Genomic DNA, 24296 nt, shown 5'->3' with positions numbered 1-24296 from the left:
AATAATCATCATAATAATAATTATAATAATCATAATCATAATAATCATGTTAAAGCATAATAATATCAAGACCCTAGGCATGATACTAACAAGATTAATAACAAACCCTAGCATGTCACTAAACAATAAAAATCAAAACTTTAGCCCTAACATGATACTAACAATCATAAATATTAGGAAGAAAATAGGAATCATCGTAACAATCATATTTGATATTAAATTTACCCTAGACATGATACTAGGAATCATTGTTGTCATTCAAAACATCAAGCATCCTAACATGATACTAGGAATCATAATAACAATCTAAGCATGATATCTATATCATAATATCAATAAAAACCATTAAAGCACTTACTTTGATGCCTCGTACCTCTTTCTAATAACAAAATACACACGTTAGTAACTTCAAGGAAAATAATAAACAAAACAATTAAATTAAATAATTGAAATAGAGATTTGGGACCAAACCCTCATAAATTAAACCTTTCACGTCTAGGGCGAAGGCAACTTCGAATATAGCTAGGTGTTTCTAGATCTTGAGAATGCGGAATTTTGTACGTAAAAAGCTAGTTTAGAAAAAGAGAGAGAGAGATGGTGAATGATTAGAGAATAAGTGAATGAAAACTAGTTGTAGGTGAATCTCGGTTGTAGGTCAAATCTGGTTGTCGAAAACGAAGTTTTTAATACGTTATTTATAGAGAAAATCAGCCAAAAAGATAAAATATCAAAACAAAGTCTAGCGCACAAAAAACAGAACCAACGCCAACGCTGGCTGTTGGCGCCAGGCGCTACAGCTGGCGTTTGGCGCTGATTTCAGAAATTCACGCGTTTTCTTAAAATCAGATAAAAATTGTCGTATAGGAGGATAAAATCATATTTCCTTCAAAAATGCTCTATGATTTTAATTAAAACTCTGAAAAGTCAACAAAAGTCAATTTATCAATGCTAATTGTATTAGGAATGAAAAGAACCTTCTAGAAGAATCTGGAAAACTAAAATCATTCCTAATTGCATTAGGAATGATAAATCAATATTAGGCCCTCCCCTAGATCATTGGGCCGCATATAAGGCTCAAACCGGGCCCAGTTTAGTAAATTGGCCATAACTTCCTCAATATTCATCGGAATCAGGCTTATAATGTATCATTGGAAAGCTCTTGTCAAGCCCCATCCAACTACACTACCATTTGACCCATATCATGGACCAACCAAACTGGATTGGCTATTTTCTTAAGATAAGCTTTCAAAAACAGAGAGAATAGAAAAGAAATTAAAACTTTCCGCAACACTAGATTTTCCACACTTTCACTTCATTCGATTATGATTCGACGTGAAAGGTACTCATCACTGGGTTTGGTTTTGGGGAGACACAGATGGGTGTCTACAGTTGTCAACATCTCTGGCTGACTTATTAGCTCTCTTTACCTCTTCCCTCTTACGGGAGTAGGGACGTTTGAGACCGTCTACCTGCAATATAGCTTGCAAGTACAAATCACGTCAGGTATGTAGGCGGAATAAAGCTTTGAAGTTTATCTTCTTTACATCTCACCTCAGCCAGAAGGGCCAGAATGCGTTCCAGATTGAACGTCTCTATCCCAGGGATGTTGTCTTTGTCCCTCTTGCGGACGGCATCAAGCATGGCCTTGGCATGCTTCTGGACATCTGGCCAGCGGGGAGAGTGATATGCACCACAATCAACATTTAATGAGTGCAAAATATAGGCGGCACTAATCTGTTGTCGACTGTCTGAGGAAGAAGTCTGTTGGGAGCGGGATTTCACTCGCAAAGGCCATCCTAACTCAGGCGGGGACTCAAATGGGTTTGCCTTACCTTCGGAGGCGGCGTGGCGGGTTCCACCCGCAGGCGCTGTAAAACCTCCGCCTGCGAACAGAGGGTTGGCAAGGTCAAGACCCAAGCTTCCGGATAAGTCCTGCATCTTCCCCCCAATGCGCATTTGAGTCTTCCCGGCTTTGGCTCCATGAGCCAATGAGGAGGCAGACTTCTTAGACTTGGACGGGGTAGAGGCAGAGTCATCCCTTGCCCGTTTGAGGCTCTTCTCAAACGTTTTTGGGATTTTGCCTCCCTAGAAAGCGGATTCAAGTTAGTTATGCATCCGGAAACGAAACTTGTGAAGTTAAGGAAAAAGGGGTCAGGCGTCTTACCTTGGCCCTGATCTGAGCCGCCTGTTTCTCTGCAATCTCTCTGTGAATGGTGGCTGAGGACCGTTTGGGTGTTTTGTCGTCTGGAAGCATGGCCAAAACTTCTTATGCAAAAAGAACAAAGACATCAGTACTTACACAACAACTTAGAAATAGCCCAGACGGTCATAATGTTAGGCGCATACGTTTGGTAAACATTGTGCTGAGTCCACAGGCGGACAAAAAGGCCTCGTCCCTGAACTAGGTGATCTTTGGGATCCAGTTCTTTGGAACTTTTATTAATTCCCCGGTTGACAGGGTAACAGTCTCAAGACCAAAAAAGTTGGTATCTATTATTTTTTCATAGTCCTCATCCGGAATCCGGGGAAGACAACACTTCCGGCCCAGCAGGTCGGGCTTCTTATTATACCGGCATAGTTCAAAATTTATCGTCGGCTGGGTGCAGACAGCAAATAGAAGCGGTGCTTTCAGCCGTCAAATTTGGACACTTTGTCCAAAGTCATCATGCACTAAGGATGCGTGGTCAAAGTATACCACGCCCTCCAGCCGCCTAGGTGGCGGCTTAGATAATGCATATGGGCAAAGGCCTCCCAGCCAGGATGCAGCCCTTGAAATTCACAGGCGGCAACATACCCCAAGATGTTAGCCCAGGAATTGGGGGTTAGTTGTCACACTCCAAGGTCGTAGCCTCCCAAAATTGCCTTCACCGCCTCATGAAGAGGAAATCTCAGCCCGGCTAGGAACGCCGCCTCATAACAGCCAAAGTAGGCGTTGGCGTTCCTCTCGTCATCCTTCTAGGAGACGATGCCCTTTTCAGGCGGCACTCGGATGCTGTAATTACCGGCTAGGGGGCGCATAAGTTTAAACTTCTCCAAGTCCTTCTCCATGTTTTCCCTATCTTTGGTAGAGAAGTGGATCTTGAAGGGGTCGTCCTTCTCACTCCACTTTTTCCTCTCCTCTACCTCACTATCCTCAAGCGGTGACATAGGTTCGTCACTGCTCTCGGAGCTGGAGGCGGAGCTTTCTCCGGATGACTCCTCATCCTGCGAGCAAGGCATAGAAACGGCTTCCTCACCGTCCCTCTGATCGCATTCATCGAGGAAGGAATCTGCAGGGGTTGAAGGGGCACGCGGAGGGGACCTCTCAACAGCCGTCAGGTTTTCCCTACCTGACGTCTCCCCCTCAGGCGGTTGCCCGCCTGAGCCGTCGCTCCTATAATCAGGATCTATGGTCGTCTGCATTGTCCGAGCCATTGTGTTCTGCACAGACACACAGACGGTCAGATTCCAAGCATAAGGGTGGTCCTAACACCCCGAGGCGGCACTCCCAGTCCTAGACTCAGCCGTACTCAGAGACTGGCTGGACTCTAACCTAGGCTGTGTCGTGTGTGTTAGTGATGCATCCATTTATTGCAAGAAATATACACAAGCGGAAAAAAACAGAGCTGAGAGAGACAGAGACGGTACCTTTAAATTTGATATCTGAAGGTAAGACGGAACCGGCTGTGGTAGACGGGAACGAGCTTGATTGCTTGCGCTTGACACAGACGTAAAAGCAGACTCTCTCTCTCTCTCTCTCTCTCTCTCTAAGTTTATCTCTCTTAAAGTTTTTGTAAATGTACAAAATAATGATGGTAAACGGCTATATATTGGGGGCAAATCCGGAGGCATCTCCGTAATTTCCGCATAAGGTGAACAGTCAAAAACTGGTAGTAAAATGGCCCCCCAATGAAAGAGTGACACGTGTCACAGATGCCACGTGGAATGCCACGTCACATCTGTGATGGGAAAATGTTTGGGGTAATTTTACCCTGCCACGTGGTCCAACCAGAAAGTGACACGTGTCACCCTAGGGTTAGTCCAAAATGGACCAACCCCTGTTTGGCACGTGTCATCCCAAATAAATGGGAAAAAGGCGGCCTTCATGGCCCAAATCCTAAGAAAACCGCAATGCGGCGCAGCCCACCAATGATTAGGGCTTGATGACCTAATCAGGGGCACAATTCTCGATGACCCTATAAATAGGGAGATTTCCTTCATTTAGAGGCACGTTTTACCATTTATTACACATTTACTCTTTGAAAGAGACATCTCGAGCTAGGAATCCGAGCAGATACCCACCTAAATTTCTGCACCTTTTTACTCTTATTCAAGTTACTAACTTGATCGTCGAAGGCGGAGCTCCAACCACTCGGAGTCTCCGTTGTTTTACAGGTACAGCTCACGCCGGACCAGACTTTGTGACGTAACTCTCCCGAGGGACAAAAACATCCAAAACACCCCCTAAGACTCAATAAGCTTGAATAGTGAAAGTCTCAATTTTCTAAACCTAATTTAATATAATCGTCATTAATGTGATACAATAGAGCATCATGGCAAAGGTGGTTTGGGAGGATTTTGGAGCGGGTATGAATATCCAAGTGGGTGATGGGACGGGGATAGATCCTATCTTGTACTCGCCACGGGTGGTGGGGCGGGAATGGGTATAAGATTTTTAGGCGGGTATGGGTATGTAGGTACCATCATCCGCATCTGACCCGCCCCATTGCCATCCCTATATACGGGGACCATGCCAGCGGGGTAAAAATGGGGTTGCTGAGATTTTTTTTTTTATTATTATTGTAATTATAATTAACATTTAATAAAATAATAAGTTGTTTTTAGTTAAAGAATGACTTGTGTGGCAGGTTTTCGGTCATTGGACCTATTAAAAGAAAATACCTCTAAAAGTTAACTTATTTTAAGTTCGTTGAAAAATTGATTTATTTTAAACTAATCATACAAAGGTTGACTTATTATTGACAAATTCTACAAAAGTTTTTGCTCAATATCAATTTATTTATTCCAACTACAAAATCATTTATTTACTGACACATTCAATAGATTAAATGAAAATAACTAACAATTCCTAAAAAAAGTTCCCCAAAATATATATGACATCATAAGTGCATTAAGCGAGAAATTTTTTATTAGAAAGAGACACATATACAATTTAAGAAGCAGATGATGTCAGCAATTTTCTGTTTTAGTATTAGTTAATAGAATAGATGTTCGTGTTCTTTTGGCCTTTTTTAGGGCTGCAAGCACCCTACACTTTATGTGATAGGCATAGGCAACGTCATTTTGGATCGGGTGCACCTGGGTGTACTAATCAAGAATCACAATATCACAAGGGCATGTAGGAAATAGGCACACAATAAACAATGTTTCACACATTTAAAAAAACTGCCAACTTATGTCCCTTCAAAGAAAACAAACAAGCTACCACGAAAGATCACATGATAAAATCACATAAAATCTACAATAAAACTCTTCCTAATCTTCATAGTAATTCCAACCACATAAAGTATGGCGCAGTTGGGAGATTCCAGATACTAAAACTGAAGCTATGCAGATAATTCTAAATAAAAACAAAAATAAGTGTTGAAAAAATATCTCAAGTGATACGGTGTTAAATGCATAGAATCGTTTTTTCCTCCCAAAATTATGAGATCTGACATAAGGAAAATCACCAAAGCTCAAAACTATTTTCTAAAAATCTAATCCTCTTCTTCAGCCTCATTCTCAGCAATGTTGAAGTACCTCAACTCATACACATTACGGTCCTTGTTGGAAGCAATGACACGAAGCCAATCCCTAACATTGTGCTTCTTCAAGTATTTCTTTGTCAAATACTTCAAGTACCTGAAAATAAATTCAAACCAAGATTACTCGAAAGTAAAAGCACGCATTTACCTATCACAGTTCATACATCACTTTTATAGGCTAACATGCTTTTTACAATACAATACAGAATAAGCTCAGACTCAAAAAAAAGTACAAAAACAACAACCCAAGAAATGTGCAGCGTAAATTACCAAACTGGTTCCAGGTAGTATACCAGAGGTGAAGACACAACAATGAAAAAACGATTTTGCTCACAGGAACCATCTTCCATGTTCATTAATCTCAATAATTAAACACACCATTAAACAGCTGGCCTAGAAAGAAGGCAAAAACAGCTACACCAGGCAATGCTACTCATAAAATACCAAGCACATGTTGTCAAGAAGAAGTTCAAGGTAATTCAACAGAGCAGGTGATTAGCATAAAAAAGATGTTGCTCACAGGATATACATCAACGATCAACCATCTTTCAAGTTCATTTATCTTAGTACTTAAACACCACTTTAAACTACTGGCCTAACAAGAAGGCGAAAGCAGCAACACCAGGCAATGTTACTCGTAAGTTACCAAGCACATGAGGTCTTCAAGGTAATACAACAGAACAGGTGATCGGCATAAAAAAATGAATAAGATGTTGCTCAGAGGAAGTACATGAACCATCTTTCAAGTTCATTAATCTAAATACTTAAACAACATTTCAAACCGCTGACCTAGAAAGGCATAAAAAACAGGAACACACCAACATCAATTACAATGATCAAGCTCGGTGCTGCATATATTCAGCAATCTTAATAATATTAAAATGCAGCATATATTATCAGATTAAAATGCAGCATATATTATCAGATTAAAATGCAGCATACATTCAGCAATCCTGATAAGATTAAAATGCAGCATACATTCAGCAATCCTGATAAGATTAAAATGCAGAAATTAATACAAAAGATTCCTAACATACCAATTGCATAAATCCTAAAATTCCTAATCAAGCCCTAGAAAACTTGTCTAAACTTATATCCACTTCATTTATAGTCAGTTTAACCAATCAACAATTTAGAACAGCTCAATAAGAGGACAATAAGCAAAGACACAGACCAGAAAAGCACAATAACATAAAGATACATAGCATCACATACATGAATTTCTGAAAAGTGAATAAACAACAGAATATCAAAGAAAACTACCTATTAATCGAAACATGATTAACAATAACGAAACCCAAAAAATCACTTAAACCCTAAAAGGATAAAACCTCACCAATTTCACAAAAAAAAAAAAAAAAAAAAAAAAATCAAAATAACTAGTTTATTACATAAATAAATAAAAAAATAAAAGTACTGCGAAAAAAAAAAAAAAAAAAAACCTCTTGGAAAAGTTGCTATCGGAATTGACGGTGATCTTGTTCTTCTCGCGAGTAACAGTGACGGAATCACCGAGAGCACCGGCCTTACCACCGACCTTAATTCTCTCCTGAAGAAACTTCTCAAGGGAAGCAATGTCCATGATTTTGTCTTCAACAGGCTTAGCGCAGTCAATGGTGAAGGAAGCTCCCTTCTTCTTACCCTTGGCACCTCCTGCTGCTGCTCCTCGACTCATTTTCTCTCTTCTGGGTTTCTCCTTTTACGTTGATCTGCAATAACAGGCGTCAGTATAAGCGGCGGTCGAGTGGAAGAAAGGGAAGAGAGAGAAAAAGAATACCGGAAGTGAAGGTCTGAGCGGCCAAATGAGAGAATGGATCAAAAATAGGGTTAGGTTTTTATTAAACAAAAATGTAGGAGAATTGGGCCTTCGTATATACCCGACCCGGCTCATTTTGGACGGGGTTTTTCCAAACAAGTTTTTTTTTTCAGGAAAGAGTGACGAAATATATACTTCCTTCGTTCTTTTATAATTGCATCATAAGAGATTGACATAAATTTTTTGGTAGTGGAAAAAAAAATGAGAGAGAAAGATAGAAATACAAAGTTGCCCATGTGATAGTATACACAAAATAAACTATAAGTGTTGAAAAGCAAGGGTATATTAGGTATTTATAGTGTGAATACAAATAATTTTTTTTCCTAAAATGAATATGGTGCAATATTTGTGAAACTTCCTTAAAAGGAAAGTGGTGCAATATTAAAAAAAATGGAGGAAGTATATCTATACTTCTATATGGCATTCCTAATATAGAATATGAACCTCATGTCACCCTTTTTAAGCTCTTTTAACTAGTGTGTTGACCCAGGCGTTGCCCTGTGATGTTGCTTAGAGTTTTTTTAACAAAAAAAAGTATTTGAATTTTTTTTAGTTTTACTTCAGAAAAATAATGTTGAAATATAGAAAAGAATTGAAAGAGTAATATGAGTTTCATTTGTTTTTAGTTTGTGTGCATTTTTGTATTCTACAAGTATATACATTTATGTGGATGAATAGAGCATAAATTATTGCTAGTTAAGATGGCAAGACGTGTGATATTCATTCCATGAGGTTATGGGTTCAAACCTCTTTCTATGCGTTTTTTTTAGTTAATATTCTCATGAATTCAGTTCAGTTCAGTTCAGTTTAGCTGAGTTCAGTTCAGCTGAGTTCAGTCAATGAGAACAGGCCCTAAGTATAGATATAGATATGTCATGTCACCAATATGTGTCATGTGTTACTTCTTTTAGAGGAATAAATATGTCACGTCTCCCCCCACAACATGAATTAAAACGTTACAAGACTTACCACCTTAGCTATCAATTTATTATAATTATTGACACAATAAAATTATACGAAGTATATAACTTGGATAAGATTGTTAGTCCTTCATTTATTGAACAAATGTATCATATCATAACATAATGTAATAGCTTTGATTTTTTTTTTTTTTTGACAATAGCAAACTAAACGAGAAACGGAAAGAAAAAACAGAACACTAAGCTAAAAACTACTTAAAGTGGTCCTGCACTCATTTGCCAAGACATGTGCCTGTCGGACTTGATCCCTGCTAACCTTCCAAACCATACAGCTTTGTAAGTGCTCCGCCTGTTGTTGAAGTTCTTGAATAGTCCAGTAGTATCGCATATCACCTCCTTGCGGTTTCTGAATCAAGTCCACCACCTCACTTGAATCTGTATAGATCCAGATTCTCCTAAAGCCTTTACCAATTGCCCATCAAATCCCTCCTAGACAGGCCATTAGCTCTGTATATAGAGCCGGATCTGCTATGCAAAAACCTCCCCCTCCATCCTCATAATCTTGATCCGGCAGAGCAAAAGCCCATCCAAAACCTCCAATCCCCGACTGTTTGTGCCACGAACCATCACACATGATTGTAACTTCCCAGTTGTTGTCAAAGTCACTAGTTGGGCTGTCAGTTCTGCCTCCCATACAAGCTCTCTTGAAGCCCGATAGTGGTCCCCCCATGGGCCTCATCTCTTGTATCATTCCCAAATTCCGCACATCCAGTTTCAAGAAAATAGATAGATCCTTGTTGCCCTTCTCAAGATGTCGCATAAGCACTGACAAATGGTCATTATCATTTCTGAACACTCTTCCATTTCTAGCCATCCATAGACCCCATAACACACTTATAAAAGTGGTAATACAGTCACTAACAATCCCATCCTCGCTATAAAATAGCAGGATAAATCTATGGATCCATTGTCGCAAAGGAGTAGACCCATCAATTTCAGAGCTGTTATGCAATGAGCAGTTAAGCCAAGCATATATAGCCAGAGAACATAAACGAAAAAGGTGTTGTGAATCCTCATCACTGTCACCACATACCCCGCAAAGAGCATCTACTAGAATCCCCCTATGCTGGAAATTTGATTTAATAGCTAAACCATTTAAAATCAATTTCCAAAGGAATAGGCTCCACTTCGGGGGAAGCCTTAACTTCCAGATCAGCTTGAAAAAATCATCCTCCCTCGAAACGTTAAAAGTCTCCCTTTCCTGTTGACATAAGAAAGCGTAACCTGTCTTGACCGTGTAGACCCCTGATTTATGACCTTGCCAATACAAAAAATCCTCCTTCTCTGTTGTGGGAAGCTCCAATTCCAAAATCTGCCTTGCTGATCCCCACTCAAACTTTTGCCTAATTACCCCTGCATCCTACCCTCTTTCAGGGTAAGGTTTCATTAACTCTCTGACCTTCCCCGTCCCTATCCTACTAAGCACCTGATTGGAATTGAGGACAGGCACCACATCGTTCACCCATCTCATACTAGCGTATTTAACCTTTTCACCATTTCCAATCTTCCAAGCGAAACCATACACCAACTTGTTTGCCACTTTATGAAAACCCTGTCTTCCCCATGAAGCATTAACCCTTAGCGTGGCCGAAGGCCTTCCATCATACATTGTGCAAGCATGCACAAGAGAAAAAGAGCGGGCTATCAATAGCTGAGGATTATAGTGCATCCTAGCCACTTGCCTAAATAGTAGAGCATCATTAAGTTTTGCCATAGCCCGAACTCCAAGCCCTCCCATTCCCTTCGGTAGATGTAAGATGTCCTTCCCTACCCAATGCATTCCCTTTTCTCCATTTCTTGCCCAAAAAAACCTTGCAATGAGAGAGTCTATTTTATTAACTATGGACCCCGGAAGCTTGAAGCATTTCATAACATGAGAAGAAATGCTTATCAAAACTGAGTTGATCAAAATTAGTTTTACTGACTGAGAAATCCTCATCGCATCCCAATTCGTAACCCTCTACACCACTTTATCCACCAAAAACTGAAAAGAGTCCTTTTTCCCCCGAGCTAGATCAATTGGGGCACCTAGATGAAGCCCTAAATTCTGAACTTGGCCAAACTTTAGAATCCTCTTGAACTCCTCTACTTGGTGAGCTGGCACCAATTTACTGAATTTTACAAAAGATTTTCCGAGATTTAAACGCTTCCCTAAGATATCACCAAATCTGTCAAAAATATTCATCAGGTTCTTAAATGATTCCTCTGTAACCTGCAGAAAAATTGTATTGTTTGTTGATTTGATGAAAAAATATAATAATTTTACTTTTCTATTTAATACTAAATAGCTTTTGAATAATTTTAATCATAACATACAAAATATCGAATATGATTCTTTCTAATAGAAATTTTTTATCATCAGAATGTTAAACTTTCAAGATGATTATCCATACACTAAGAAAAAAAATACCGAACATGATTACCATATTAAACCACAAACTAACAATTCAAGGCATCACTCGAGCCACATAGTAGTTAATATAAGGACAAAGCGTTCGAGAGTACATAATGAGAGATCTCCGTGGGATAATGATTGAACCACACTTGCTCAGTTCTAAAAGGGATAACTCTAGCAAGGTGATGAGCAACAAAATTGTCCTCCCTCTATACATGTGACCAGAAAAAAGAATTGAAAGAACTACTAAAGTAGAGAATTCCTCTAGTACACCATCAAAAGTCAGAAAAGAAAATGGTTGCCTGTGATAGGCTATTGATGAGGACTTTGGCAATCAGACTCAAGAATCACATTTTGCAAGCCCCTGTAGCAAAGCTTGAGAACCATAACAAGAGCTTTACCCCCATCAAGCCCTTATTCTCCTAGATGCCTTTAAGAGTACATCCCCCTTATGATCACGAGCCATTGCAACCATACTAACCCAGCCCTCCTCAGCTAAGCTTGCGTCAGAGTTGAGCTTTACTATCCCCTACACCCACCTAGAGGGGTTATTTGATTGTCTTTGCTCTATCGGCCTGGTACCATGGATCTTCTTTGTATCACTATCAAATTCATCCACCATTCACTCCATTTTTGCTAAAAGAACATTATTTGGGGTAGTAGCTCCTTTAAAAATCTTTTTGCTTATTTCAGCCCAGATCATCCATGCTAGAAATGTTACCCCCCCCCAGCCCACTCGGGAGTGGGGTGGGGGGGGACCTTGCCTTTGCTTCAATTTAACATCCTTATTCGATCTTCCACCTCAACAGCAAACGCAAAACCAAGTTCCAATTGTGTCATTTAGTATACCTCCACTTCCACTCTCTTCCCACAATTCTTGCACACGCTCACAGTCAAAAAGCGCATGACCAGTAGTCTCCTCTACCATCCCGCACCATGGACATATAATATTGTCAATTAAATGGCGATATTTTCAATAAAGCTCTAGTGGATAAAGTGTTTGTACAATGTTATACAAGTGACAAACTTTTAGCGATGCTTCAAATCCCCTAATTTTCACTCACGCTTGATGAGAGTCATCTAAATTGTATCCTTTCCCCCAACATGTACATTGTTTTGCCGAATATATGTCATCCTTTGTAAAAGCCCGTGTAAGTACAACTTTGGTTGTCATCAAGTTCACAGGGATTGATAGATACATTTTTATCGCACTCATTAAAAATTTCTGCAATAATACTCTCCCCTCCTTAGTCTTCTCATCAATAAGATCACTCACCGTGGTGAAATCCCTCTAAACCTGAACTTGTCACAACTCTGTCCTCCGAATCTGCTAGCCAAGGTTCGTGCCAGATTTTCACCTCCTTGCCACTCTTAATAAGCCAAATACTCCTCCAAGAGTAGGTACCCCCCAAACCCCAAGTAAGCATCAAGAAAAGTGATTTTCAGATAATATTTAGCTAGCCTTCATTACTTTTCAAAGCAACAAACCTTCATTATGAACAAGTCTCGACGCTTGTTTCCCCAAGATAGCATCGAATCTTTATTATTGTAGACACCCAAATGTGTCTCCCCAAAACCAAACCCAGTAATGAATACCTTTCACGTCATTTGATTATCGAACGAATTGAAAGTGTGAAAAATCTAGTGATACGATTGTTTTTATTAAAATATATTTCTTTCTGTTTTTTAAAATGTGCTCTATTTATGAAAATAACCAGTCCAATATAGTTTGGTACATGATAAGGGTCCAATAATAGTGTAGTTGGATCGGACTCGAAAAGAGTTTTTCAACGATATATTATAAACCCAATTTCGATGAATAATGAGGAAGTTATGACCAAAATACTAAATTAGGCCAGAAATGAATTTTATATGCGGCCCAATGATCTAGAGGAAGACCTATTAATTATTATTCCTAAAGTTATTAGGATTGACTTTAGTCTTCTAGAATATCTAGAAGGTTCTTTTAAATTCTAATGGAATTACACTAGGTGAAAAAACGTAATTGGCACCGGTTTCAACCGGTGCCAATGTGGGGGGTGCCAATTACTTGGGTGAAAAGCCATCGGTTCAAACCGGTGGCAAAAATAGTTAACCGGTGCCAAAAATAAATCCAAATTTTTTTTTTAATTACTTTTGGCACCGGTTAACCGGTGCCAAAAATCCCCAAAATATTAATTTTTTTTTATTTTTTTTTACATTATTGGTATTTTGTTACACATAAAATTATTTGGGTATTTGGTATTAAAGTATATGAATCTAGTTGTAGAGATTAATATACATAGAACACAAAATGTAAATCGAATATCAATCAATATAGATCAATTACAACATATAAATAAAAAAAAAATTACAGTATAAATCCAAAAAAAAAAAATTACAGTATAAATAAAAAAAAATTTACAGTATAAATAAAAAAAAATTACAACATCACAATTAAACTTGCATGTTGATTCTTGCGTCAATATACCTGCACCAATTACAACCAAAAAAAGAACGATTAAAATAATTACTCGAATCATCCAGAATCCCTAAAAGAAAAAACCTCAAAAAAAAATCGAAACACCTAGAAAATAAAATTAAAAATCGATTAAAAAAAAGAAAAAAGAAAAACAAGAACAAAAACCAAGATTTTAAAGAAATCGTGTAAAATAAAGAAAAAACCCAGAAAATAAAAAACAAAATTCGATTAAAATAAAACAAAACCAAGAAAATATAAAAAAAACGAATTAAAATCACTTAAAATAAAAAAAAAATCGATTAAAAAAACCCAGAAAATATAAAAAAAAGAATTAAAATCACTTAAAATAAAAAAAAAACGATTAAAAAATCGATTAAGACAAAAACCCAGAAAATAAAAAACAAAAACGAAATAAAATCGATTAACATAAAAAATAAAATCGATTAAACTAAAAAAAAAAACAAAAAAAACGAATTAATATGTATTAACATAAAAAAATCGATTAAAAAGCCGATTAAAACAAAAACCCAGAAAAAATAAAAAAGAAAACCGAATAAAATTGATTAAACCTCGAATTGGTGGTGGTCTTCGATTAAAATGGTGTTGCATGTGGTGGTCTTCGATTAAAATGAACTTCGTGGTGGTGAAAGTTTTGGTCTTCGAATCAAAGAAAGAAGGAGCACTTCGTGGTGGTGAAAGTGTTGTTCTTAGTTTCGTGGTGGAGAAGGAGGTGAGGGAAAAGGAGATCGAGAAAGAGAAAGATAGAGAAAGAGAAGGAGGAGTTAGGGGTGCAGGAGACGGAAGGAGGAGGAGAGGAGAGAGAAAGAGGAGGAGAGGAGAGAGAAACGGCGAGAGAAAGGGAATGAAGAATTAGGTTTGGGGTTGGGGAATGAGGAGAAGGAGCCGATTTTTTTTTTAATAAATATAAGGGCCGGTTCTCAAGGGCATCAGTTCAAACCGGTGGCCTTTATGTTTTTGCCACCGGTTTGATGTGAACCGGTACCTTTTACTCTGTTTCAGCTTCCCTCCAATTTTGTAGCCCATTTTTGCCACCGGTTTGGACTGAACCGGTGGCAATTAGGGGGTGCCTTTTTGATATTTTCTACTAGTGTTAGGATTAATAATTATTATTTTAAAGAGTTTTATTTGGAATAAAATAAGTGTTTTATGATAAATCTGATCTTAAAATTGTTTAACGCAAATTCTAATTACTTAATTATATTAGGAAAAGGATTCCATACAAAGCGCGTTATATCTTTTAATTAGCGCCAAACGACAGAGTTTGTCGTCGGGCGCAGTGCCTGTCGCCTGGCGCGACAGAAGTTTTTTTTATTCCGAATGGGACTCGATTTCTTTTCGATCGTTTTCCGGACTATTTTTAAAATGAATAGGGTCCTTGGCCTCATGTGGGGAATATTTCAAGCGTTAATCCCCTAGCTTGAACCCCACTATGATCATACACTAAAGTACGGTGGCGTCCAAAAGGGAAAAAGATAGAGCAAAAGAGTCGCCAACAAGTTTTAGGAACTTGTAAACCGTTCACGAGGTGAAGGTTACACCCCTTAACGATTCAAGAGATCGTCAACTCCACAAGGTCTAGAACCAAATAAGGGTTCGGGGATGAATGTACAAATCCATCCTAAAAGAGATTGGACCTGCCCTAATAATAGGCCTCTACTTTATTCAGATCGTATTCATGTGCGCTTTCTGACTAACATATAATCAATAGGTTTAACCCTAAACATGTTTAATCTATGTTGGTTGAATTTAATGCGCAAATAAAACTATTATTGACGATCACTTGAATTATAATCAAATTAACCCTAAACAAGATTATTAATATCTTATTAAGCGTGATTACAAGTACCAATTCCCTTTAAACATGCATAAAAGGTGTGATCAAGCAATAAAAATAAATATCAAGCAACATAATAATAATATTCATAAAAATAATAATAATCATGATCATAATAATCATCACGTTAAAGCATAGCAAGATCCTAGGCATGATACTAACAAGATTAATAACAAACCCTAACATGTCACTAAGCAATAAAAATCAAATCTTTAACCCTAAAATGATACTAACAATCACAAATATTAGGAAGAGAATAAAAGGCATCGTAACAATCATAATTGATATTAAAATTACCCTAGACATGATACTAGGAATATCATAATAACAATTTAAACATGATTTCTACATCATAATATCAATTAAAACCATTAAAGTACTTACTTTGATGCCTCGTACCTCTTTCTAATAACAAAATACACACTGCACATTAGTAACTTCAAGGAAAATAATAAACAAACAATTAAATTAAATAATTGAAAGAGAGATTTGGGACCAAACCCTCAGAAATTAAACCTTTCATGTCTAGGGCGAAGGCAACTTCGAATACGGCTAGGTGTTTCTAGATCTAATGAATGCGGAATTTTGTATTTGAAAAGCGAGTTTAGAAAAAGAGATGGATTAATAGAGAAGAGAATGCGAGAATTGATGATTGCGAGTGAAAACTGATTGTAGGTGAATATAATTGAAAAGCTGGTTATTGATGAATGAAAACGGTGTTTTAATACATTATTTATAGAGAAAATCAGCCAAAAAGATAAAATTATCAAAACAGAGCATTGACGCACGTGAAACAGAGCTGGTGCAACGCTAGCTAATTGGCGCCAGGCGCCAATGCCTGGCGTTAGGCGCTAACCCTGTTTTTGAAGCGTTTTCTAAAATCAGATAAATTTTGCCGTACGGGAGGATAAAATCGTATCTTTTCCTCAAAAATGTTCTTTGATTTTAATTAAAACTCTGAAAAGTCAACAAAAGTCAATTTATCAATGCTAATTGAATTGGGAATGAAAAGAACCTTTTAGAAGAATCTAGAAGACTAAAACCATTCCTAATTGCATTAGGAATGATAAATCATATTAGGCCCTCCCCTAGATCATTGGGCCGCATATAAGGCTTAAACCGGGCCCAGTTTAGTAAATTGGCCATAACTTCCTCAATATTCATCGGAATTGGGTTATAATATATCGTTGGAAAGCTCTTGTCAAGCCCCATCCAACTACACTACTATTGGATCCATATCATGGTCCAACCAAACTGGATTGGCTGTTTTCTTAAAATAAATTTTCAAAAACAGAGATAAGAGAAAAGAAATTAAAACTATCCGCAACACTAAACTTTCCACACTTTCACTTCATTTGATTATGATTCGACGCGAAAGGTACTCATCACTGGGTTTGGTTTTGGGGAGACACAAATGGGTGTCTACAAAAGACTGAGTTTGGAGAAATGCAAGTTTCGAAAACAAAAGTCAAAGTATCGATAGGGACGGAGAATGATTCTGAACGTTCTGCGATCCTAAATAACTCTTGCAACGCCGATACGTGCAAAACTAGCGTTAGTTAAACAGATAAAAGAGTTAAGAAACGCGTATCTTGCACCGTCGAGCACACGTCTCTGAAAGTAACCGATTGTTTTGAGGACCTCCTACAAGCTAGAGAATGCCATCCCGCTTGAAAACCGCTACGCTTGTAACTACTTCCAATATAGAAGACTGCTTCACCTGAAACGATCCTCCTCCGCTTTGATAATATTCCACATCCAAGGGAATACTATCGAAGATTGCTTCTCTTGAAACAATCCTCATTCGCATTGATAATATTCCACGTCCAAGGGAATACTATCGAAGATTGCTTCTCTTGAAACAATCCTCAATTGTTTGTGACAACTCTCCATAATCCAGGGAACGCCACCTTGCTGTTTCGATGTTCACTCGTCTCTGAACAAAGAGCTTCTTTTTGATATGTTCACGCGTCTCTGAACAAAGAGCTTCTTTTTTATATGACTCCAATTTCCGCTGTGATAGTCTTCGAAAAGATCACTGCTTTTTAATCCTTAATGCTGCTATGCCAGTACGTCGGCGCTTTGCTGCTTCTGAACCAGTATGTCGGCAATCCTCTTTTATTTGGGAATAGTTGACAACACAACTCTTGTATGATGTATGACAATCCGATTTAGGGAAAGTTGTTAATCCCACGTAATAATCCATCCTTGGAAATGTTGCCACGATGAAGCGACAATCCGTATCTCGGAAAATTTGCCAAAATCCAATTTTTGGAAAAGTTGCCAATGCTTCGTAACAATCTTTCATAAGAACTTTGCTACGATCGACAATCCACATCTTGGAATATAACTCTTGAAAGCAATCCACCTTGGAAATTTGCCAACGCTATGCGACAATCCTTTTGGGAAAATATTGCCACTATTGACAATCCGCGTCTTGAAACATTTGCAAAACAGAGTCGATTGACAATCCACTTCGGGAAAATTTGCCACTTATTGAAATGAATGACAATCCACGTTGAGGAACCTTTGCCAAAATTTATGATGAGTAGAGACCTACGACAATCCTTTGGGAAATTTTGCCATAGGGAACTGGGTGTATGACAATCCAATCTCGGAAAACTTGCCAGCGATCTATGAATGTATGATAATCCGAACTTGGAAACACTTGCCAAACAAAGAAGGAGCACGACAATCCACGCTTGGAAACTTTGCCAGAGATATCAATCCAATCTTGGAAAAATTATCGTTGAAGAAGATGCACGACAATCCATTTTTGGAAATATTGTCAGTTGGGGATGACAATCCAATTTTTGGAAACCTTTGTCGTTTAATAAGAATGCGCGACAATCCATATTTGGAAATATTGTCATTTGAGTGCTTGCTTTTGAACCGATTGTAATGAGCCAGTGTTTTAGGCGCATAAGCTAAATGAGACGATTTTTTTTTGTCAGATCAATCACTTACTACGATTGTAATCGAGCCGACTACTAATCATGTCAATTTGCTTATAGGGGCTAACTGGCGTACCAAGGAACCCAAAATTGATGTATGAAGTCGAAATAATCATTCTGAGAGGCTTCGAGCTCTATCGCTGCTAAAATATCGCTGGCGCCAAGAATTGGCTCTGTCGCCAGACGCTGAGATCTAGCGCCAGGCGCTGAAATCTGTTGCTAAACGCCAAATGTTGTTGCCAGACGAAAGCCTTGTTGCCTGGTGCTGGAGTCGGGTCTTCCCTACTCTGCTCTTGCTGCCGTTGTTGCTTGGTTTTGCTCCAAACTTTGAGCTTGGTCGTTTCCTTTCAACCAAATCCGCTCAAATCTTTTGTAAATTAAAGCTCTTCATCTCTAATTTACTGATCTATGTAACTCCTTTTATCTTGGAGGAATCTCATGTGGCATATTTGCGGTTTTTTCGAAAAAAATCCGGGAATGTCCTCGCTTGCTGGGATGCACCTGCATTTATATCTTTGACTATAGGACTTTGCTTATCTTTCTTTAGGTTTAAACTAATGTTTAGTGTTTTTTGACTCATTGACTTGTCATGACTCAAGGTAAGACGACTCACCTCATGTGACTCGTGTGTGCATAGTCTTGACTCAATGTGATAACACGACATGACTCAATGTGTACATGACTCGTGTGTGCATTGTAATGTGATCGTGCGACTCGAAAATGCAAAAAACAAAAAATTTCTGTCATTTTTGTGGAGTGTACCGACTCTCTTCCGAAAAAGAAAGACGCGAAAAAAGAATCGAAGTTTTCGAATGCATGTTGAATGAGCTTATCAAATGTTGTTTCTCACAGTACAAGGATTGTAACATCTTAAACTATCCTAGTTGACTTGATAATGAAAGTATTTAGGTAACTTAGGCACGGAGGCTAAGTACTTCATACTTCGTAATGCGATGATGATTATGATTGATGAGTGATGTTGATATGACAAGGCATGCTTCAACGTGTGTTAAGATTCCATGACAATGGGTTCCTAAGGGAAGGCATATATGGTCATGTATCTGTGATGTGTGTGAAAGTGACACTAAAGTTAGGCCGCAAAGGCTAAGTGTGTGGAAAAATATTATTATTAGAAGAGTCAAATAATGGTGACTCTTAGGCTAGGTAAGCTAATGATGCAGGGATCAAGCCCCCAAGTCTAGCTCTAAGTAAATAGGGATGAGCACAGGGGATCCCTTGATATGATCAATTGTGAATGTAAATATGAATGCATGTTTATTACGGCCGCACCTCGATGTGAGGTTGCCTACGTATCCGTTAGGAATCAGGCCGAACGTAGCTCTAGCCGAACCTCGCACAAGTGTGTATACCTCAAAAAGGTCTTTTAAGGGTTGTAACGTGGTTAGGCTAAAGGTTGAAGAAGTAGGGGATAAAAGACTCAAGACCCTAGATAAGCCCCCAAAGTGTGCAATCTTGCTTCTGAATCTTTATATTTTTATGCTTGAGTTCCTACTCTTTTTTAGCTCTCTTTTTATCTTTTGCTTTAGCATCTGTTTCATTTTTTTAAGTGTGGGTAATCCCGATCATGCGGTCTATCACTCACTTGGCATTCATGTTTCTCAGGCACAGTACCGAGCACTCGATAAGAGACGCAATCTGAGAGTGTTCTTATCAAAGATATTTTCATATCAAAGACATTGGAACACTTGCCCTTTTGTACACTTTTATTTATTTATTTATTTATTTGGTTTTCCTTATTTTTGCTATTTTAATTTTTTGAATCACTCAAGCCTTTTTAGAATTGCATAAGTTGCACACCATCCCATCCCAAGGTTAGGTAGATGTGGGTTGAAAAAAGAAAGGTCTATTGTTAGACGAGGCTCAAAGTGGTTTATGAAGAAAGGATTGTAAATTTGAAAGGTGAAAGGTAATACGATGTGGCTACAAGGGGTGCCTCAAATCATTGGTATACCTTGTGCTTAGTTTGACATGGAATTTTTTTTTAATGCAATATAATGAAATGATCATATATAAAGAAATAAATGCTCATTTTTATTAAAAGAAAAAATATAATGATCCTACAAAATTAATCTAAGGAGAATAAAACGGTGCCTATGCTAGACTTATTGGGGAAAGGGTAAATAAAAAAGAGGTCACAAAATCTTGTCGTTGAAGCTCGCCTCTTGTCTTGTGTTGTTTGCTCCGACATCATCCAGTCTTCTCGCTAGCTAGAGGCAATGGGATCTTGTTTGCTTCTATGAGATCTTGAATGAGATTTTGAAACCTGTAGCATTCATCAGTGGTATGACCGTTTCCTCAATGGTACTTGTAATAGGAGTTTGGATTCCATCTCGAAGACCGATTTTCTGGTGTTGGATCCTCGGTAGGGCCAATAGGTTTGATTAATCCTCGATCATAAAGACGATCTAAAGCAGCATCATAGGTCATTCCAATGGGTGTGAACTCTCGCCTGGGTTTCCTTTTAGATCCTTGATTGTCTATGGCTAATACACCATTATGGTCAAAGGTACTAACATTATTACTAGAGTGGGCGTTTTCGGAAGAAGAAGGATTATCGTTCTTCTTTCCTTTCCAGCCACCGTGGTTACTATTGCTAGTAGCTTTTTGCTTTGCGAGGTCGTCTTCTATCTCGATACCTATGTCATAGACGACTCTGAAAGTATTTAAGTTGTGTTGGTATTTTAAGTGCTTTGAATACTTTTCTTGGAGATTCTTGATAAACATCCTCACATATTCTTTTTCAATGGGCACCTCAATCATCTTAGCGGAAGTTTCCCTCCACTTATTAAAGAAAGAAGTAAAGCCTTCATTCTCTTTTTGTCTTAGCATCTCAAGTTGTCTATGATCGGTTTCAACTTGAATATTGCACTTGTATCTATCAACGAAAGCGTTTACTATCGATTCCCAGGTAGAGGTTTTCTCCTTGTCAAGGGAGAAGAACCATTGTTGGCAAACGGTTTCAAGAGATAGTGAGAATAGAGAGGGGAAAACCTTCTTATCGATACCCTTAATGTTCATTATAGTTTCGAAAGCTCTTAGATGGAAGTAAAAGGGTTATCTGTTGCCTTGAATTTAGGGATTTCAGTGGCGTTGAACTTATGCAGAAGAAGTTCCTTGTCCAGCGAGACCCCTTGTGAACTCATGCCCTGAAATTTATAGTCACTAGATAGCTTGCTCAAACTTTCTTGCATGAGGTTCATTTGTTGTTGCTTCACAGGATCATCGATATTGAGTGTGAGTATCTTCAGTGTCTCAGTCACAGTAACCAATTGGTTCCTAAGCTCATTGACTTCTTCTTGGCTTGCCATTATCTTTTTAGCCTTCCTCTTTTGACGAATCGGTTTATCAAAAAGCGAGACTTGAATAAAGAGGTTGTCCTTAATTAATCGCCCTTCTCTCCTCGACCAAGTACTGTGGAAAAGGAATTTGGGGATATTCATTGTTAATTATTTGACTCAGACTTTATTCAACATGCAATGGATGGAGGAAGTGAAGAAAGATTGGAATAGAATGTGAAAGAAGATTTAGATGGAGGGATATGAAGAATTAGGAATAGAATGTACCCCCAACTCAAATGACGGAAAAGACCGACTCATGCATGAACCTAAGACATGGTCATGATGACATATACTCAAAGTGTGTGCTAAGACTAGTGAGTGTAGATGGTACGTTAAGACTCGTGTCATGACCATGTGGCTAGATTATGTGACTAGACTCAATTAACGACTTGACAAGGTCAGCGAAAATTAACCAAATTAATTAGTAAACTGGTTAATTAGACTCTAGGTGATGACTCGACCAATAATCCGAACTGTCTGCCAAATGACAAGACTGGCGTCACATCGTGTAGCTTGGCGCCATACAACAGAGCTGTCGCCAGGCGCCACACTCCACAGGGTGGCGCTACAACTCAGATTTTGGCGCCAATGGTGGAGCTTCAATCTGAGACTGTTTTCGGTGTTATTAATCAACTGGGGTATGCCTAAAGTCGTACTAGGTCAATTCTGATTAAAATATTAGACTTTATTTACTCAAATTAATTAAATAATTAATTAATTAGGCAAAGTTCTTTAAGTCAGTAATTTATTTGATCTCAACACAAGTCAAACAAACGGTTAAGAGAAACATAGAATATATGCGCAACAAATAATGCACAATTAGTCAGGTAGGCACAACATGATGCAATAAGTTTGCAACCTAACCATGGCTCTAGTTCTCTAAAGTTCAGGATATGGTTTAGTCAATAGAGGGTCCATGGTTAATTGTCCGGATGCATCGCACGGAAGCCTAACCGTGAAGGGTTGGCGCGAATGGATGGGACACCGCGAGTTTTAAAAAAAACTCGCTTCCATGGTTTGGTGAATTCAACATTCTCGGATGTACCCTTTTTTGCACGGAGCGTTCAATCAGGTAGATGGAGCATGAATTCCCAGAGGGTTATGTCCATATGTAGAGCACATATGGGTTTTAGAAAAGTGAGAAAAAAATTCAATCAGGAATTAGGATCGAGCAAACAATACGAAAAACCGGTCGAAATTAGAACGCATATTTCTAGCTCGGTATTGGGGGAGGTTGGCACCAGCAAACAGAGACTGGCGACAACTTTTACCCCTGGCGCTACTTCCCACATGCCTCAGCAGCTTTCTGTGCTTGAAAAAATTTTCCAGTTTTGCGCGGTGTTATTTCGGTCCTAGTTGTGAAAGATATTTCTCAAATTTCCTACGTGTAAAATCCTATGTTTTTAACTCATTACGGATGGTCTTTCCAATGAGATCTTTTTTATGCATATGACAATAATGTTAATCAAAATTACGCACATGAAATACTTAGAACGTTTCGAGTCTCATCCACTTATTCTAAATCATTGCCGAAACAAATTCAGGAAATAAAATAGAAATCCTCCCCAGCAGAGTCGCCAAAAACTGTGGGGAATATTTCAAGCGTTAATCCCCTAGCTTGATCCCCACTGTGATCGTACACTAAAGTACGGTGGCGTCCAAAAGGGAAAAAGATAGAGCAAAAGAGTCGCCAACAAGTTTTAGGAACTTGTAAACCGTTCACGAGGTGAAGGTTACACCCCTTAACGATCCAAGAGATCGTCAATTCCATAAGGTCTAGAACCAAATAAGGGTTCGGGGATGAAGGTACAAATCCAACCTAAAAGAGATTGGACCTGCCCTAATAATAGGCCTCTACTTTATTCAGATCATATTCATGTGCGCTTTCTGACTAACATACAATCAATAGGTTTAACCCTAAACCTGTTTAATCTATGTTGGTTGAATTTAATGCACAAATAAAACTATTATTGGCGATCACTTGAATTATAATCAAATTAACCCTAAACAAGATTATTAATATCTTATTAAGCGTGATTACAAGTACCAATTCCCTTTAAACATGCATAAAAGGTGTGATCAAGCAATAACAATAAATATCAAGCGACATAATAATATTCATAAAAATAATAATAATCGTGATCATAATAATCATCACGTTAAAGCATAGCAAGATCCTAGGCATGATACTAACAAGATTAATAACAAACCCTAACATGTCACTAAGCAATAAAAATCAAATCTTTAACCCTAACATGATACTAATAATCACAAATATTAGGAAGAGAATAAAAGGCATCGTAATAATCATAATTGATATTAAAATTACCCTAGACATGATACTCGGAATATCATAATAACAATTTAAACATGATTTCTACATCATAATATCAATTAAAACCATTAAAGTACTTACTTTGATGCCTCGTACCTCTTTCTAATAACAAAATACACACTGCACATTAGTAACTTCAAGGAAAATAATAAACAAACAATTAAATTAAATAATTGAAAGAGAGATTTGGGACCAAACCCTCAGAAATTAAACCTTTCACGTCTAGGGCGAAGACAACTTCGAATACGGCTAGGTGTTTCTAGATCTAATGAATGCGGAATTTTGTATTTGAAAAGCGAGTTTAGAAAAAGAGATGTGTTAATAGAGAAGAGAATGCGAGAATTGATGATTGCGAGTGAAAATGATTGTAGGTGAATATAATTGAAAAGCTGGT

General features: G+C 38.1%; 1 protein-coding gene and 1 long non-coding RNA gene across 2 annotated transcripts; both read right to left on the bottom strand.

Annotated features, from left to right (window-relative positions):
• Positions 1-5422: 5422 nt before the first annotated feature.
• On the bottom strand, positions 5423-7596 carry LOC110713152 (60S ribosomal protein L22-3). The gene is made up of 3 exons (XM_021891624.1): positions 7525-7596; positions 7190-7456; positions 5423-5844 (listed from the first exon to the last, which is right to left on the bottom strand). Exons 2-3 carry the CDS (start codon positions 7420-7422, stop codon positions 5700-5702), a joined length of 378 nt encoding a protein of 125 aa, XP_021747316.1. The 5' UTR covers positions 7423-7456; positions 7525-7596; the 3' UTR covers positions 5423-5699.
• Positions 7597-13126: 5530 nt separating this feature from the next.
• LOC110713155 lies at positions 13127-14456 on the bottom strand. Its single transcript, XR_002509787.1, has 2 exons — positions 13969-14456; positions 13127-13408 (listed from the first exon to the last, which is right to left on the bottom strand). It is a non-coding gene; the product is annotated as an uncharacterized LOC110713155 (long non-coding RNA).
• Positions 14457-24296: the final 9840 nt, after the last annotated feature.

This window comes from Chenopodium quinoa, unplaced genomic scaffold (assembly GCF_001683475.1).
Source record: "Chenopodium quinoa cultivar QQ74 unplaced genomic scaffold, ASM168347v1, whole genome shotgun sequence".
Lineage (NCBI taxonomy): Eukaryota > Viridiplantae > Streptophyta > Magnoliopsida > Caryophyllales > Amaranthaceae > Chenopodium > Chenopodium quinoa.
This window is presented reverse-complemented; position numbering and strand designations above follow the sequence as displayed.